The sequence below is a fragment of the Macadamia integrifolia genome, unplaced genomic scaffold, assembly GCF_013358625.1.
Source record: "Macadamia integrifolia cultivar HAES 741 unplaced genomic scaffold, SCU_Mint_v3 scaffold_189A, whole genome shotgun sequence".
Taxonomy (NCBI): domain Eukaryota; kingdom Viridiplantae; phylum Streptophyta; class Magnoliopsida; order Proteales; family Proteaceae; genus Macadamia; species Macadamia integrifolia.
In genome coordinates this window covers 469,708-487,824 of record NW_024870635.1, presented here as the reverse complement: position 1 = coordinate 487,824, position 18,117 = coordinate 469,708, and the positions used below count along the sequence as shown (strand labels likewise).

The following is an 18,117-nucleotide window of genomic DNA, read 5'->3' as shown; positions in this document are numbered from 1 at the left end:
TTATTGTAGTTGTTTGTAGTTGAGACTTGAGATAGTGATGGAGGGAGGGATATATGGAAGTGTCAATAAGTTTATGCGCATTAAGAAGATGAGGTAAAGGTGCTAAAATGAAGAAAGATATAAATATTTCGTTCTTGGATCGCACCTCCTTATATGCTGAGTAGTGTGTAGTGCTTCTTTTCTCTGTTTTTGTTAAGGAGGGGATTGGATGAGATCAAAAGGATTGATGGGACATGACCCCCATTATTCGGGTTCCAAGTGGACAAATACCCAATAAAAGGAAGGTGGATAGGTTCCAACTTCCAAGTCAAGTTAGTCAACTCCATTATAATTAGTAAACTAGTGAATAAGCCTCTGAACAACATGGCCATATTTTTCTTTAATATACAAGTGACAAATTTCTAATGTTTATTATGCATATGATTAGTTTAAGCAGGCTGTATTTTATTAATGGAACTTCCTCATGAGAAAACAATTTAGGGTGGAGTATCTGAATCTCAAGTGGCAACCCCATTATTAATGTTTCAAATTTTTTTTTTTTCATTAGATAATAAAAGTATTTATTGACATTCAAATTTTGTGTATAAATTATCTACATCATCATATAATCATGGATTGATCTTATTCTAATATTATAATGTGCGCACCAATCCTTTGAATCCAGTGCCAACAGGTGTCATTCCCTCAGAATAACGTTTTCTTTCAGGCCTTTCAACCAATCAATACGACCCCCATAGAGTGGCTTTTGTTAAAACTCAAGCAGTTTCTTGAAAACTCGCCTTAGATATGAAACTTTTAGTATTTAGAGATGCTCACGTTTAGGAATTGAGAATACTTTTTAGAAAGTTTGAAATTTCAATTTTGTTTGGAATTAAAGGAAGGATTGACCAAATGAGTGTAAAGCCCTCTATGTGATTGGTTATATGGTTAAGTCAATAAAGAGTTAACTAGGGATTATTCATCAATCTGATGGTCAGAATTACCCAAATGAGCTATGTATATCATGAATGAGTGAGTTAATTGAGAAGGCTTACAACTTTTTATTTTTTTTTATTTTTTTATTTTTTATTGAAGCCAATTTATTCAGATGAACTTGTCAAACTTGTGAGTGATATAAGATATAAGACTTCATCAACCATAGAGTGGAATTAAACCATATTGTCATACACAATATAAGCAGAGCTTTTCTAACTAGGGAATCAACTAATTTGTTGATATCCCTAAAAAACATATGGAAAGTTAAAAGAAATAAAATAAATTGTCAAATGCAAAATATCCCAAGTTATAAGTTGCACATCTAATCAAATGTTCTGACTAGAACATTGATTTTTCTACTAATGATCTTTCTCCTACTTTTTACATGAAGTTAATTTAATAACATGGATCATTAATGGCCGAAAACCCTAGTTTCTATTAGTATTTCGTCTTGGTCATGGCCACCATGTAGACCACTTCTTTTTTTTTTTTTTTTTTTCTTTGAAGGTAAACAATAACCACTACCTTTACCAGTAATGCAAGGTAGCACCTTTGTCTTCCTTTCTGCTGAACATTTCTTGAGTTACTTTTATCATAGGGAAAGCTACCAGCTACCTCAGGTAGTAAAACTTGCTAGTTGTGGCAAAGAACTGGGGGAGGTCCAATCCTGTCTTTCACATGGGGGGAGAGGTTTAGATTTATGGGATGGGCTGGGTTTTCATAGGAACCCGAATCTGCGCTAGACCATTGGAATATGTACTGTTCAAAGAGACCAGCAAAAAGGGGGCTCTTGGGGGGTGTGGGGTGAAGGCCTTTAGTAACACCAATTAGTATCTCATAGTCCATTGCACCATGGATCAAGGTATTGGTATTAAATCGGTTGATATGATACATATCGGTATTGTTGATACCTGATATGGATACCGATTAGTAGTATCGGTTAAAAAATAATTTGTTTTAAATAATTTTCTTGGTTATTGTTCAGCAGTTTCTTCCCCTCCCTTTTGAGGGTCCCTTGCACCCAAAAAAAAAAAAAAGATATGACACAGATGCTTGGTTGAATGTTTTCAAAAGAATTAGTTTATTTATAAAAAGGGAAATACAATGAAGAAAGGAGAGTAATCTTGGAAATAAAATGATTTGAGATAGATGCTTGATTGCCCAATAGTTTTTCATGTAAATCTGTGATTTGATCATTTTAGTCATTGGATAGATGAGAATTCTTTAGATAGCTTATGCATCAAATTATTTGGCTTATCTCTATTGTATTCTCCATCATGAATGGGCGCATTTACTCTTTCTTAGTGGTCCTTATTCTTCACAAGAAAATCAATGTATATCGATGTCCACTGTACTTGACCACTATTATAAAATATCCCGCAGTAATTTAATATGTGAATGGAAGATCTTAAGGTCTATCAATCGGCAATATGGGTCCAATTACGCTTGCCATGTGTCAAATATTTGGATCACCTAGAAAAACCATTATGTGGATTATATGGGGAAAAAAATGGAAATTTCTTGGGGACGCTAGGGCCAGCTATATAGAGAACCTCCATTATGGGTTGGACTTCCTCAATAAAAGGAATCCTGAAAAGGAGGTAATGAAATATGGGATATTATTTGATGTGAATGCAAGCACAAGTGAGGCCCCTCTAGAGAACTGATACCAAGGTCCTCCTACCATTGCCATACCGAATAATCTCAAGCTCATATTATATATAAATATATATATATATATATATACTGATCTTAAATTTGCTATATATTAATAGGGAGAGTGCTTTCTTAGTGGACACTTGGGTGTAGCTCTGTGGGTTCAAAGGCTCTGTGTGTTGATTGATGTCTCGACCAAGGCTTTCTTTTGGATCTGAACCATAAAACTGAATAAGTTCAAGGAGTTTTTCGTTAGCAAACGAAAAATAATGTTCTTTGAGCTGGTGGGCTACCTAGCCAATGGAGAGACTGAAAAAAAAAAATGGTCTCCCAGTAGAGGGCTGAGAGGTGATAGTAGGAGGAAGAGAAAGTGCTGGCAAAGCCTATGCCGCCAGTTCAGAATTTCCCATATAAATATGTAGAGTACATTGTCATGTGAAACCCTTTCAACTTTTTTTTTTTTTTTTTTTTTCACTTTTATTATTTATGCCTTATTTATGGAAGTAACCACAGTAGTTCATTTTCCACCAAAAAAAACCACAGTAGTTCATATAAAATAAGGGAGAGCTACACGCTACCTATTTATATTTTTATTATCCTACATGGTAGCGAAATGATATATTTAATGAAGAGAAAGAAAGGGAGAGAAGATCCACGTATTTGATGGAAAAAAAAAAAAAAAAAGAGAGAGAAATTGTGAGAGGAAAGTACACACTAACAACATGTACTTATAAAAAGTAACAAATATATAGTGAGTGTTATGGGATTAAACAAATAAGCGAGGAACCTTTAGTATGAGAACCCTTCATTCTTGTTGTATGGAATTATTCAATCTAAAGCTATTCCTTTTGAACAAAATGGCAAGTCCTTTACGGCGAACAAAGGCTGTTTTTAAAATTTTCTATAATATTTATCTTACTTTTCTATTAAAAAAAAAAAAATAAAGATCTACATATTGGGTTAGGCCAACAACCCAAAAGAAATAAAAGCCCATTAAATTTATTTAAAAATATTATTTTGATGCAGGCTAGGCCAACCCAAGGGCTCTACCTGGTTGCAAAGGAAATAAAGGGATGGAAAATGAAACAAATCAGTATTTTTAAAAAAGAATTGAAAAGGCCCACATCCTCATGACAGGTAAATCTCAAGATCTCTTACTCACATGTAAAAAGCATGCAACATAAATATGGGCTTACGTAATTATGGCAAAGATTGAAGTGTAACCTATCTAGAGTCCATGGTATTGGTATTGGTATCGGTATTTTCCGATAGTGATCTGGATCAATGAATATAGATCGATTTTGCCCTTGCTTTTTTAAAGTATATTTGTTTACTATTTTACCCCTAAAATGATAGGATAACCAATCCAGATCGATCAAAGATCAAAGACCATCAATACTATACGGTTGATACAATACTGATACTTGAAACCATGGTCCTGTGTGGGCCCGGGCCCAAGATGATCCTAACTGTCTAAGTATCGTGACATCTAACTTTAGGATGACACTTGATGTCTTGATTGTTGGCCAGAACCCTCATGATTCATGAGAGCTCAAAGGCTAAAAGCTGTAGAGTTTGCCACTGGAGATATGGATAGGAGAAAGATCCACAAACAACTTTATTTGACCTGGCCCATTCACACAGTTGTTGGGCCCAAGTTATGGCCTATCTTTGCCCATTTCGCCCTAGTTCTTTTTTTTTTTTTTTTTAAACAAAAAATAGAGCACCTATTTATTAAAAGAAGTCTGGATAAAAGTATATCCTACCCAAGACTTACAATGAAAAGAGGTGGATTCAATCACCAAACACGAGAAAATGGAAGCTCAATGACAAGAACAGATCAGCCCATTTAGGGCGTCAACCATAGGTCCATAGCTTAAAGAATGATAGAGCCGAAAGGCCCAAACTTTGAGCCAAGAGAACTCCATCTCGAATAGCCTCTGCCTCCATGCATGCGGCAGAGAAACTCAAATCACACCTCTGCCTCTATCGATTCTGATTCGATTCTTATGACTTGGATCTAAGGGTGTAAATTGGGAACTGAAATCGAATACCAAAACTGATATTGAGCTGAATTAACCGAGTCGAATCGAATCAAATTGAATTAAATTAGGTTTAAATTTCGGTTTGAGTATGTGAGTATGTTCCTTGGTTCGGTTCAGTTTTGGTTTCAGGTGTAAGAACCGTCGATTCGGACCAAAGCTCAACCGAATAGTCTTAAAACCAAAATAACGAAAAAAAAACCTAGTATAGTAATATCGTTGAGACTCAAGTGGGATTTTTTCAATATTCAATTTTGAAAATTCAAGAATTTTTATCCAAGCTCTTTTTTTTTTAGGAGGTAAGTTTTTTTTGCATTTTATCATCATATATTTACATGCTAAGACAATTTTGGAATTAGCAATGGCCATAAGGCCCATAACTTGAGTTCATTATGGCATTTGGTCCATCACAGTCATGGTTCAAAAGTGGAACCGTTTTCATAACTGAATTAAAAGTAAAACACAGAACCAAAATAAAATTGCACATCAAAACCGAATTGGAGCTGAAACTGAATTGAGCCGAATTGAATCGGCCTGAGTATCTATATATGGAACCGAGTCGGTTCTTGGTTCGATTATGGTCCACCTTACCATCATTTGGAAAGGAACCAAGTAACCAAAACCAAACCGACTGACACCCTTACCAAATTGATATCAGCTGAGATCGATCCTTTGTATTGATTTGTATGAATCCATTAGTAAAATAATTAAAATACTAATTTTGAAAATTAATCGATTTTGATTTCAAAAGCTATAATCTTTCCGCACCGACCATCAAAAGCCGACAAAACCCAAGAACTTCTTTAACTTGTGTCAAATATAAATTAACGCACGTTTTCCTGATACCAGATGTCTCGAGACCCCAACTCAAGGATGGGAAGTTACCTACGAAATAAAGAAAGTGATAATAAATTGATATATGAATCAAAAAATTATATTGGAGGCCCACCGAAAGTAAATGAACTAGTCTGTCTCACTCTACATGGGCCATGAGCAGAATTTAATAAGGATAATTTATTAAACATATAAATGGGTCACCACGAATGTACAGCTCTAAGAGCTTACTGGCCCCCACTTTGCTATTACCTACATTTTTGGATTAAACATATATATTTTTGTGTAATTAAAAATTCATTCAGATTAATCTCATGAGATATACAAGGTTTGGATATTAGGATCCGGCAACAAGGATTGGAATATGACCATGTTGTCTTAATGATAGAATCTTTTAAACTAGGGTATGAGCAAAACCAATAGAATCTCTAGAGATAATGTTGTAGAAACAGCTTTTAAGACAAGTAAAAAGGGTAAACTTCACTCCCCTCCTCTGAACTAAGGCGAAATATCACCTGGACCCTTCACCTTTGGAAAAATATCACTCCCCTCCTCTACAAGAAAAATATGCTATTTAACAGCCCCCAACCGTTAGTTCTGGTTTTTAACTCAAGTTAGTTTTTTCATAATCTCCAAAATACCCCCTATTTGTGTAATACCTAAGCTACCCTTTTCTTTCCCACCCTCACCCTCATCCTCTAAAAAATCGTGAGAGGAGCGGAGCTACGAAATTGAGAAACATGTTCTTCACTTCTCGGCCCTGCAATGTCGATGATCTTCATCGATGTTCAGTGCTTTAGAACAATTATCAGATAGTAGAGGTACATATCCAAAATATCTGATCGACCTCCAAATTCATCAACTACCCTAAACAAGATAAGAAAAGAAATGAAAACCCATCGCCTTCCGGAAAGCTGCGTCACACAATCGACTGGAACTTAAAAAAATGATAACAGACAAAAAATGAAAAAAGAGACTCGGATTGAAGAGTAGTTCGTCAGAAATCTCATGTGGAAAGCAATGCTCATCGCATCCATGGATGGCTGCTCTTGCATAATCTATTCATCATTCTACTTATCTAAAGAAATCAAAGAAAAAAACCAAATGGAAACGCACAAATAGAAAGACGATGTAACCTAAAAACGGAAAACCCTAATTTTCCCCTCATTCTGAACCTTTTCTCGGGTTGTTTTGATCAATTGATCTTGAGAGTTAGAAAGAGAAGAAAACTCTGTTATCTTTGGATTACTATTCGAATTAAAATGTTCATACACACGACTTAGACGCACAAGTATCAACATTTTTCTCAAAAAAAGGAAAACACGCCCCTCCCATAGAGATTAGGGGTTTTTCTGGGGGAGGGTCTGGGATGCAAAATTTCAAGCACATCATAGTTACCAAGTTTTGACTACCGAAGCACCATACTCGGCTTTGGCTTGGCACTTTCGACATCACCGAGGAGGTAGCTTTGGCCTACGATAAGGCCACTAACAAGCTCAAAGGAGAGTTTGCAAGCGAACGATGGACAACAACAATCGCGATCGAGTTCGATGGTCAACCGCGCCTCAACCAATTATGGGTTTGGATAATTCATCATAAGGAAAAGTGGATTTTCTGGAACGAAGGATTGTATAGTGGAGGACAACACATCATTGCCCTCATTGACAGAGAGCAGTGAATTTGCAAGTTATTCGCTTGAATCTGACATCAAATTCCCAAATTTCAACGAGCTTCCATGGGATGAGTCAGAGAAGTTCTTATTAGCGAAGTTCTCATCATTGGAGATCGATGGGGAAGCTATACTGTCTTGAATTTTATTGTATTTGCATCATCCCTCCTTTTTATTTGGGATCTTGTTACTTAGCTCAGTTACGTAGCTCTGCTCCTCTCTCGATTTTTCAGAGGATGAGGGTGAGGGTGGGAAAGAAAGGGGTAGCTTAGGTATTACACAAATAGGGGGTATTTTGGGGATTATGAAAAAATAACTTGACTTAACAGCCAGAACTAATAGTTGGTGGCTGTTAGATAACATCTTTTTTTTGTAGGGGAGGGGAGTGATATTTTCCCAAAGGTGGTGGGTCCAGGTGATATTTCGCCTTAGTTCAAGGGAGGGGAGTGAAGTTTACCCAGTGAAAATATAACAAATTGGGGAATATTAGACGAAATGACATGTGAGCTTCTCCTCACATCAGGCAAAGACGCTGCACTTTCTCGCCAAGTTCTTCAATGGAAGATGGAGAGGGTTGCTAAAGGATCCAAGGGGTTGAGGTTTCCTTAGTTGGAGGGTGGAAAATCAAAAACCAAGAGACGTTTTAGATAGTGGCGGTAGTGATCTCTGTGAAGAAGGTGGAAAGGGAGGAGGAGAAAGGGAACACATTCTAGCCAAAACACGACACCAGGGCAAAAGAGAACATGCCATGGGGGGCGTAGAAGATCATGCCACATAAAAAACCCTAACTTAAAGAGAAACACTAAGGTGAAGGAGAACACTACATATTGAAAGAATACATTTTCTCATATTTAATCAAGGTCAGGAGTTACATATTTATTCATAATAAGGATCTTGACACAGGTAGACAAGTACACAGTACACATGTTCTGTTACAACTTGTATTACAACTTCAAGGTGGTTTAGTTCTATTATGCCCCCTCAAACTCACCGTGGGTGCATCAATTGTGAGTGTGTTCTTGAGAGTATGAAACTGAGGACGAGACTCTTTGTGAAAACATCAGCGATTTGATCTAATGAGGGAATAAATCAAACAAGAAGTTGTCCAATAGCAACCATATCCCGGACAAAATGAAAGTCGTTCTCAATATGTTTAGTGTGAGAGTGAAACAGGGTTAGCGACCAGATTCGTAGCGCCAACATTATCACACCAAATAGTAGGGGCAGAGGGAAGAGGAACACCAAGTTCCTGAAACAAGGAACGAAGCCACACTAGTTCAGTAGCAACAACAGCTACCATATGATAATTAGCTTCAGTTGATGATAGAGAGACGGTATGCTGTTTGCGAGAAGACCATGAGACAAGATTAGATCCCAGAAAAACACGATATCCAGTGGTGGATTTGCCATTGTCAAGGCCCCCTGCCCAATCAGCATCGGAGCATGCCGTTAAAACAATGGGTGATTTGGTGTGAAAGAATAACCTATCAGAGACGGATGATTTGATATAGCGCAATATTCGTTTAACAACCGACCAATGCACATCAGTGGGCTGATGCATATATTGAGCAACACAATTGATTGCAATTGATATAGCGCAATATTCATTTAACAACCGACCAATGCACATCAGTGGGCCGATGCATATATTGAGCAACACGATTGACGGCAAAGCCGATATCGGGTCTGTTACTATTAGATATTGGAGCACACCAACCACTCAGAAATATTCATACCCATCAGGTAAAGGGATCCAACTATAGCAGTAAGAGGGATTCCAATAGACATTGGGGTATTCACTGGTTTAGCACCATCCATAGCAGTACTGATAAGGAGATCAGAAGCATGTTTTTTTTTACTAAGAAATAGCCCTGTAGGCATGCGAGATACATCAATTCCCAAAAAATAATGCAGTTGTCCTAAATCTTTGACTGCAAATGTTTTGGATAGAGTAGTAAGGAGAATGTTTTGGACAGAGTAGTAAGGAGGGCGCTGATTGCAGTATTGGATGAACTAGTAATAATCAGATCATCTACATACACCAGAAAATAGATGATGATACTACCGTGTTGAAATACAAAGAGAGATGTCTCCGTCTTGGAAGGCGGAAAGCCTTAAGAGACTAAGAATGTACTTAATCGATTATACTTGGCCCGAGGCGCCTGCTTTAGACCATAGAGCGACTTTTGCAAACAACACATATGAGTGGACCATGAAGGATCAACAAAGCCATATGGCTATACCATATACACATTTTCTTGAGTGTCCCATGTAGGAATGCATCTTGCACATCAAGTTGGTAGAGAGGCCAACCATTACTAACAACAAGGGATAAGACAACACGAATTGTCACTGGTTCAATTATTGGGCTAAAAGTTTCATCGAAATCAAGCCCGAGGCACTGATGAAACACCTTAGCCACCAAACGAGCTTTGTATCGTTCAATGGAACCATCAGATCGACGCTTAAGGCAAAAAACCCACTTGCAATCGATTACATTTTGAGATGAACAAGAAGGAACCAGACACCATGTCTGATTATGGAGCAAGGCATTAAACTCCTCTTGCATTGCTTGGCACCAAGGAGGGAGCTTCAGTGCTTGGGAGTAACAGGTAGGTTCAAATTCGGTATACATAGGATACTTAGTTGTAGTGAGATTTAGATGAGGTGGAGGGCGTCGAGGTGCACCAGTGCGAGACCGTGTAGCCATGGGATGAATAGGGACCAAGGTAGATTCATGGGCTGCCTCACGAACTGGACTGGTGGCCTGAGGACTGGTAGGTATAGATGGGTCTAGAACTGTAGTATTGGGCTGAGAAATGTTATGCAAAGATGGACCTTGAATAGTAGCTGCGGGTTGAGAAATGTTAGGCAAAGATGGGCTTGGAACTATAACTATGAGCTAAGAAATGTCATGGAAAGTTGGGCTTGGACCAAAATTTTGTAAAGATGATGGACAAGTGCAAGGAAGCAAGATTGGTGGGGAGAATTGAAACCACTATTCTATGTCAAGAGCAGTCAAAGAAGAGGACAATGGAACAAAAGAATGAGGAAATACATTTTCATCAAAGACAACATGTCTGGAGATATAGAGACGATTGGTTGTAGCATCTAAGCACTTATACCCTTAATGTGTAAGAGAGTAACCAAGAAAAATGCAAGGACGAGAACATGGTTCAAGCTTGTTATGATAATAAGGCCTAATGTGGCCTATTATAATCTGCATCCAAATGTGCGCAAAAATATATAATCTAGAACAGTTCCAAATAGACGTTGTAAAGGACTAATATGGCCTATTAAGGATGAAGGAAGACGATTTATGAAGTATGTTGCCGTAAGAATGGCATAAGTCCAGAAGGTAGATGGTAAATTGGCATGAAAGAGGAGAGCAAACCCAGTTTCAATAATATGCATGTGCTTGCGCTCGGCAGCACCATTATGGGCTTGAGTATGTGGACAAAGCCTGTGGGAGATGCCATGTTAGCCAAGAAATGGGTCCAACTTCTGAAATTCCCCACCCCCATCAGATTGTAATGATCTGATTTTACATCCAAAATGATTTTCAACTTGAGATTTAAAAGAGAAGAAAACAGAGAGTACATCTGATTTTAAAGCAGTGGAAAAAAGCCAGCTATATTTGATATAGTCATCGACAAACAACACATAGTATCTGTATTTATCTAGAGAAGTAACAGGGGCTGCCCCCCATACATCACAATGGAGAAGCTCCAAAGGAGCAGAACTTATGGACAAAGAAATCTGAAAAGGTAGTCTGTGACTTTTAGAACGCTAGCAAGCATCGCATAGAGTTGTAGACTTATTAGAAACAGGGAGATTGAATTTTTTAACAATTGAACATACAGTTTTGTAAGCAGGATTACCAAGGCGACAATGCCAATTGGTGACAAGAGCACGAACATTGGTGAGAGCCACCTTCAAGGAAGAGAGAAGAGACGACAACGGCATCAGACACAGACCATTTTTACTATGGTCACGGTGAAGTATCTTCCCTGTCTGTTCATCCTTAACCAAAAAATAGTGAGAATGGAATTTAAAATAGACATCATTTTTGTAGCAAATCGACTAACTGAGAGTAAATTACAATGTATAGAAGGAACACAAAAGATATTGGAGACATTGAAATTGTTAGAAGAACTAAGGAATGTGGAGGAGCCAATATGAGTGATAGGCAGACCTTGTCCATTGCCCACTATGATCTGCTCAGGACTAGATTAAGCGAACTAAGAGCCAAATTGCTAATATCTGCAGTTAGATGACTGTTAGAACCAGAGTCAAGAAGCCAAGATGAAGATGATGGAAAAGTAGAAGAACTCATACAACAATTGTGTGATTAAATGCTGTGGACATTGAGGCAATATGTCTTGGTGTGTTACAAATTTGACAGGAGGATCTTGGATGATTCAGAAAGGTAGGTGAGGTAGGACACTCACAGGCCGATGAATGTCCCATGGGATTATTGTAACCATAACCTTGGTGTGGACCATTGTTGAAAGTATTTCCATGACTATTCTGATTCTGAAAACCAAAGTTTTGGTTCTGGTTTGGAGAATCAGAGCAGCGATTCTGATTTGGAGACTGGTTTTGATTCTAGTAGTAACCACGATTTTGATTCTAATATCCTCTACGATTTTGATATCCTTTGCGATTTTGATAACCCCTGCGATTTTGAGAGCCATGGTTGTTCAGAGAACCACGTGTTCTGTTGGACGGTCCAACCGATGCAACATTTGTCATAATAACCAAGCTAGATCCATCGAGAGAAATCGAATGCAGAAAGCTTTCATGACTAATGAGTAGACCAGATAACTCTGTAAAGGAAACTGAGCCAGCACAAAGTCGAATTGATGTGGCAAAGTCATGGTAGTCAGCTCCCAATTCACAGAGTGTAGCAAGAACAAGATCCTCATCCGACACAGGGTGATCAATTGCCGCAAGCGTGTCGACAATGGAGCGAACCGAAAGCAAGTAATTTGTTACAAAATCAGAGTTGTTCTGTACGCGTGACAACCGATCTTTGAGATCTAAGACTCTGGTGTGCAACGAAGGGGAAAAAACTTGAGCCAAGATTTTCCAAGCTTCGTGAGGAGTGGAAGCGCTTACAATGTGAGGAACAACAACTTCAGAAAGGGAGGAGATGATCCAACTTAGGATCAACTGATCTTGACACTCCCAAAGCTCAAAGGTCAGAGTTGCAAAGCCATCTTCAGAAGGTCGTGGAAACGCACCAGTAATGTAGCCAACCAAATTATATCCTCGAAGCAGAGGAACAAATTGAGTTCTCCATAGAATATAATTGTTGGAATTGAGCTTGAGCGACAGTTGAGGCGTGACATTTGGAGCAACAAATGCGGAAGGTGAGTCATCAGAGATCGAAGTTGCAGGAGATGCCATAGCTGTTCTAAGATCCAAGATGATTGCAACCTTGAAGCTAAGAAACAAGAAACCAGATCTGAAGACCAAGAAACTAGATCTGAAAGTCAAGAAACGAAGATCTGAGGCCACAAACGAAGGTCTGAGATGAAGATAAAGAAAAAAAAACCAGATCTGAAATAAAGATCTGAGCAAAGAAAAGGCATACTCAAATCAAGAAACCAGATCAAGATTTGAAATACAAAGGAAAAGAGCTCGCTAGAGCAGAAAGACTTCCTGATACCATGAAAGAATACCTTTTCTCATATTTAATCAAGGTCAGGAGTTACATATTTATACGTGTTAAGTTTGTATCGAATTCTTGACCCGTTTTGAAGATTGACTCGAATCGACATATTTTGGTGGCGACCCGAATGAGAAATTTTCTGAGATCTGTGATCGAAGCAGAGGGGTTGGGCCGATAGGATCGATCGTGACCCGATGGGTCAACTCATAATTTGGAGTATATATAATGTACTGTTGCTTGTTGAGAAAATCATTGTATTCCGGGGTTTTTCGAGCTAGAGTTTTAGGGCGAGTTTTTCCTCGCCGCTACTAGGGTGTAATTTCTCTTTTACATAGTGAATCATCTTCTTCTTCGCCCGAGGACGTAGCACACCACCCTGGTGTGTGAACCTCGTTAAATCTCTATGTCGTACGGATCTATTGTCTCTTTATTATTCGTGTTTCTTGATGTTTGATCTTACAAAACATAATGAGAATCTTGACACAAGTGGACAAATACACATTACACTTGTTCAATGCAACTCTTATTACAACTTAAGGTGGTTTAATTCTATTACATATGAGCTAGTACAATAATGATCGCCATCTACATGTACGTGTTTACACTTTACACCCAAAAAGCAAAGCCATACTTTCCTTTCCGATTTATTTGATTATTTACTTCAGGGGCTCCGACATCCTAGCTTCTCCTCATCTTCCACATCCAAATCCACTATTACCCTCTCTTTCTTACTACTATTATTTTTACTGAAAAGGGTAGTTGTTGTGGTATTAGTAGTAGAAGAGCAATACTGGTCATTTTCTTTTGTGACGGCAATGCTGATGAGCTTGCAAGGCTCAGCATCCTCCAACATCTGAACCACCGTTCTCATGGACGGCCTCAACGCCGGCAGCCTTGCCGTGCACAGCGTCCCAATCCTCAACACCTTCACAGCATCTTCCTTGTACTCCTCAGATATGCTTGGGTCCACCATCTCCATCAAGCTGTCTCTGCTACCCACCCTTCCACTTACCCAATATACTATGTCCTTGTTCTCTCCAAATTCCGGCTCTAGCGGCCTCTTCCCCGTCACCAACTCCATTAAAACCACCCCAAAGCTGTATACATCACTCTTCTCGTTCACTTTGCACGTGTACGCGTACTCTTCACCCATTTCAAAAAAAAAAAGAAGTCAGAATTAACCCACAAATGAAATTAAGAATTAACCCAAAAAAAAAAAAAAAACTGACCAGGAGCGATGTAACCATGAGTGCCGGCGATGACAGGGGTGGAAGACGAGTCCTTGGCGGCGCCACTCGCCTGAACGATCTTAGCGAGTCCGAAATCGGCGATTCTGGGCTTCAAGAACTCGTCCAGTAATATGTTACTAGACTTCACGTCACGGTGTATCACCGGCCTCTCGCACCCGTGGTGCAGGTACTCCAATCCCTTGGCCGCCCCCACCGCGATCTCGTATCGTGCCTCCCAGTCCAGTTCCGCTTTCCGACACGTGTGCAGACGGTCCCACAAGCTCCCGTTCGGCAGATACTCGTACACCAACAGACTGGAATCTTCACTGGTGATGCTGCAATACAGCTTCACCACGTTCACATGCCGTATAGAGCTCAGCGTCGCCACCTCAGCCTCAAACTCCTTTTCGTATCCACTCCTCCGCATCAGCATCGCCGTGCTACTCCTGCTGCTTCTCCGATCGCCTGATTCCGTGTTATTCCATATGTGTTTCACTGCCAGTTTTCTGCCGTCATCCAAAACCACTCTGTATACATTACCGGACCCACCTTTCCCGATCAGATTCTCCTGTTTGATGGAATCCAGTATATCGTGTTCGTTGAAGCTCACCAGATGGAATGATTTCACATCCCAAGAATCCATCGACAATGTACGGTCTTGATCCTCTTTCTGCTGCTTCTTTAGGAAAATAAAACAACCAACTGAGACAATCAATACGGCTACTCCCACTACCAAGCAAGATATGATCGTTCCGATCGCCACTTTGCCGGAATCCGACGAACAATGCCGGAAGTTGTTGATAACCGAGCTACAGAGGCCGGGGTTTCCGGCGAAGCTACCGTTATAAGCTTCTATAGAGAGTGACTGCGGAATCGGACCGCTTAAATCGTTGTTGGACAAATCGAAAAGGCTTAGCTTCGCCGACGATAAACTCGAAGGGATTAGTCCCGATAGCTTGTTGTCCGATAGGTTCAACGAATTGAGAGCCGGTAATGATCCCAGAGACGGAGGAATTGAACCCGAGAGTGAATTTCCTGCTAAGTTTATCTCGTTCAGAGGCTCGCATGAGCCTAACGAGACAGGGATCGATCCAGAGAATTGGTTGTTCTGTAAATACAGACGATTGAGATTCCGTAGCGCTCCGATACTCGAGGGTATCTCGCCGGAAAATTGATTAGAGCTCAAGTCGATCGAACCCAGAGACGATGCTTCTGTGATTTCCGAGGGTAAATTCCCGGAAAATCTATTGCTTCCGAGGGATAACTGAGCAAGGGATTTGGCGTTTGCAATGTCGGAAGTCACAGTACCTTCGAATTGGTTCATGGTGAGATCTATGTTGTAGATATTCGGCAAACCCCACAATCCGGCGGGGACGATGCCGGAAAGAGAGTTGTTGTTCACTCGGAAACGAACCAATGAGGTACAATTCGCATAGTTCGCGGGAATTTCTCCAGTGAACTTGTTCTGCAACATGAGCAATTTCTTCATCTTGCCGTTCTTACACATCTCCGGCGGAATCGGACCTGTCAAATAGTTCTCTGAGACATCGATGTAATCGAAGTCTACCGAAGACCCAAGTTTCTGAGGGAGAACGCCTGTGAGTTGATTGCTGTAGAGAGAGAGGTTCACCAGATGCTTGAAATCGCCGAATTCCTCGGGTACCCCACCTGAGAATTGATTGTAGTAGAGCTGTATAGAGACGAGTTGCGTCAAGGATCTCAGTTCTGAGAGGTCACCTTCAAGTTGATTAACTGAGGCGTCCAAGAAATTGAGATTGGTGAGATTTCCGAATCCAGGTGGGAATTTTCCGGTCAGTTCGTTTTTCCATAGCTCCAGTTGCCTCAGCTTCGTAAGTTTCACGATCTCAGCCGGAATCTCACCGGATAGATAATTGAAAGAGAGTTCTAGATCGATGAGCTGTGTGAGGTTTCCGATACCGTTGGGAATCTTTCCTTCGATGCTGCAATTTGTGAGGTAGAGCCAGTACAACTTCTCCAGCTTCAAAACCTCCATGGGGAATGGAGCTCTGTCGAAGATATTGTCTCCAAGACTCAAAACGACGAGATTTGTCATGTTGGCCAGTGAACTCCATGGAAAAGGACCGGTGAACCCACTGTTATTCAAAACCAGGAGCTCTAACTGGTTGAGATTGGATAAATCAGGGACTCCTCCTGAGAAGGAATTAGACTCTAGATCTAAGTACCGCAAGTTACTGCAATTCCTTACACCGTCTGCAATGTTTCCGTAAAGGAAGTTCGATCCGAGATTCAGTTTCTGCAGGGATTGAAGCTGGCAGAGAGAATCAGCAGGAAGAACGCCGAGCAGATTGCTGTTACCCAGTTCAATGCTTATTACCGAACCCCCCGAGTTGCAGGAAACTCCGGTGAAATTGCAATGATGATTATTTGGCGTCCATGAATCGAAAACATGGGTGTTGGATTTCTTAAACGCATCCTTGAATTCCATCAGGATACCAAGATCGTCTGATTGGGTAACAGAGAAAAGAGAGAAGAAGAAGAAAAGAAACAGAATTGGTAAAGAAACCCGGCTAGTGATTCGCCGGGGAAATTCTGCAGCCGACATGGCGGGCCGTGAAGAATGAGTAGAGAGAGAGAGAGAGAGACCCCTTTGATCTCGGTCTTTACTTAAAGATAGACTAATAATTGAGGAAATGAGACAAAAATGGAGTCGGCATTCATGTTCACACCTGTGGAAATCGTAAAATGGAACGAAGAGGAGAGGAATGTCGCGTGCTGTAGATGTAGCAGATGGAGAAGACGGAAGGGAAGCTGCTTCTGGCTCGCCATCGTTGACTAAAATGGTCCAATTTTTTATTTACCTTTTTACCCTTGATGATTAATTGTATTTGTCTCAAACCACCATCACCCTCCACGTGGCGAAAAGTGGGCCATGTGACTATCTTACTGGGATATCTGTTGGGATGAAAAATGGACACCAGGTTATACGGTCATATCATCTGTGACCATTGGTTTAGCATTTTCATCAATCTGTATGGACGGTACAGCATAAAGATACCAAATAAGCTTGTTCTACGCGGTTGATGACGGAATTGTTGTTCTTATTCGGTCCATCGACTTTTTCCACACGTGTTTTTTTAATCTTATCCTTAATAAAGCTCCATCATGGGGGACAAATCATGTGTTGTTAGGTCAGTTAAGTAACTGTTCCTTTTGACTGGCTTAGATCATATCACAAGAAAGAGATTTTTTCCTTTTTCTCTTTTTTAGCTCGGCCCATAAATTCACTGTGAAGAGGTAGCGATTGGCGGTGACGATTCCACGGCTGGGGTGCATGTTAGATTCAAAAGATTTGAATCTAAAAAAGAGATAGATCATAGATGTAATAATGGTGAGATGATATGTAGTGGACATCCAATGGTTGAGAGGATTGTAAATGCACTTTTAGCAGTTAAATGTTCATTGCACTTCATAGTTCACCTCACCTCACCTCACCTCATTGTGGAAGATTTTTTTTTTTTTTTTAGCAAGGGTAGATTTCATCCCATCCCATGGTCTCAGTCCTTTCGCATAAGAAGATAGTGATCCCTATTTTACAATTGAATTGGTATCGACTGATCATAAAATTGATCATCAGAGTTAGCCAGAGGCCTAAAAAAATTGCAATGAAATTTAAAGGTGTCAATTGTTGGTTTAACTTCGATAACTGGTTTGATGGATATACATATTCAATATCAATTTGTCGGGTTCGATTGATCTACGCTCTGCAATAATGATTGTGAGCCCACTATAAGTAAATGGATCACCATTGTAAGAATTTTGGGTTCATGGCTCATAAACCATCAATGAGGTGACGGGGACCATGAGGTTTGAGTTGTTATTGACTGTTTTATGGATCGGATTAGCGGTTAAATAATATAGGCGGGTTATAAGTAAATACTGGTGATTTTTTTAAATTTTATGTTTTGAAGAGTTATGAGAAGAACTACATAAAAAGTCTACTTTATATCAATTATCTAAGGCTCCGATTGTTTGTTGATGGACAAAAAAAGGGTG

At 39.8% G+C, this 18,117-nt stretch overlaps 1 protein-coding gene across 1 annotated transcript; it reads right to left on the bottom strand.

Moving 5' to 3' along the window:
* Positions 1 to 13,340: 13,340 nt before the first annotated feature.
* Positions 13,341 to 16,872, bottom strand: LOC122071107 (receptor-like protein kinase 7). Its single transcript, XM_042635387.1, has 2 exons — positions 14,083 to 16,872; positions 13,341 to 13,996 (listed from the first exon to the last, which is right to left on the bottom strand). Exons 1-2 carry the CDS (start codon positions 16,664 to 16,666, stop codon positions 13,515 to 13,517), a joined length of 3,066 nt encoding a protein of 1,021 aa, XP_042491321.1. The 5' UTR covers positions 16,667 to 16,872; the 3' UTR covers positions 13,341 to 13,514.
* Between the last annotated feature and the right edge of the window lie 1,245 nt (positions 16,873 to 18,117).

What these genes read in the sequence shown, in the direction of transcription:
- LOC122071107 (XM_042635387.1), bottom strand. Translation starts at nt 16,666, where the DNA reads ATGTCGGCTGCAGAATTTCCCCGGCGAATCACTAGCCGGGTTTCTTTA. An exon ending in TCATGGTTACATCGCTCCTG is followed by an intron (nt 13,997 to 14,082) that starts GTCAGTTTTTTT and finishes AAATGGGTGAAG; the next exon opens with AGTACGCGTACACGTGCAAA.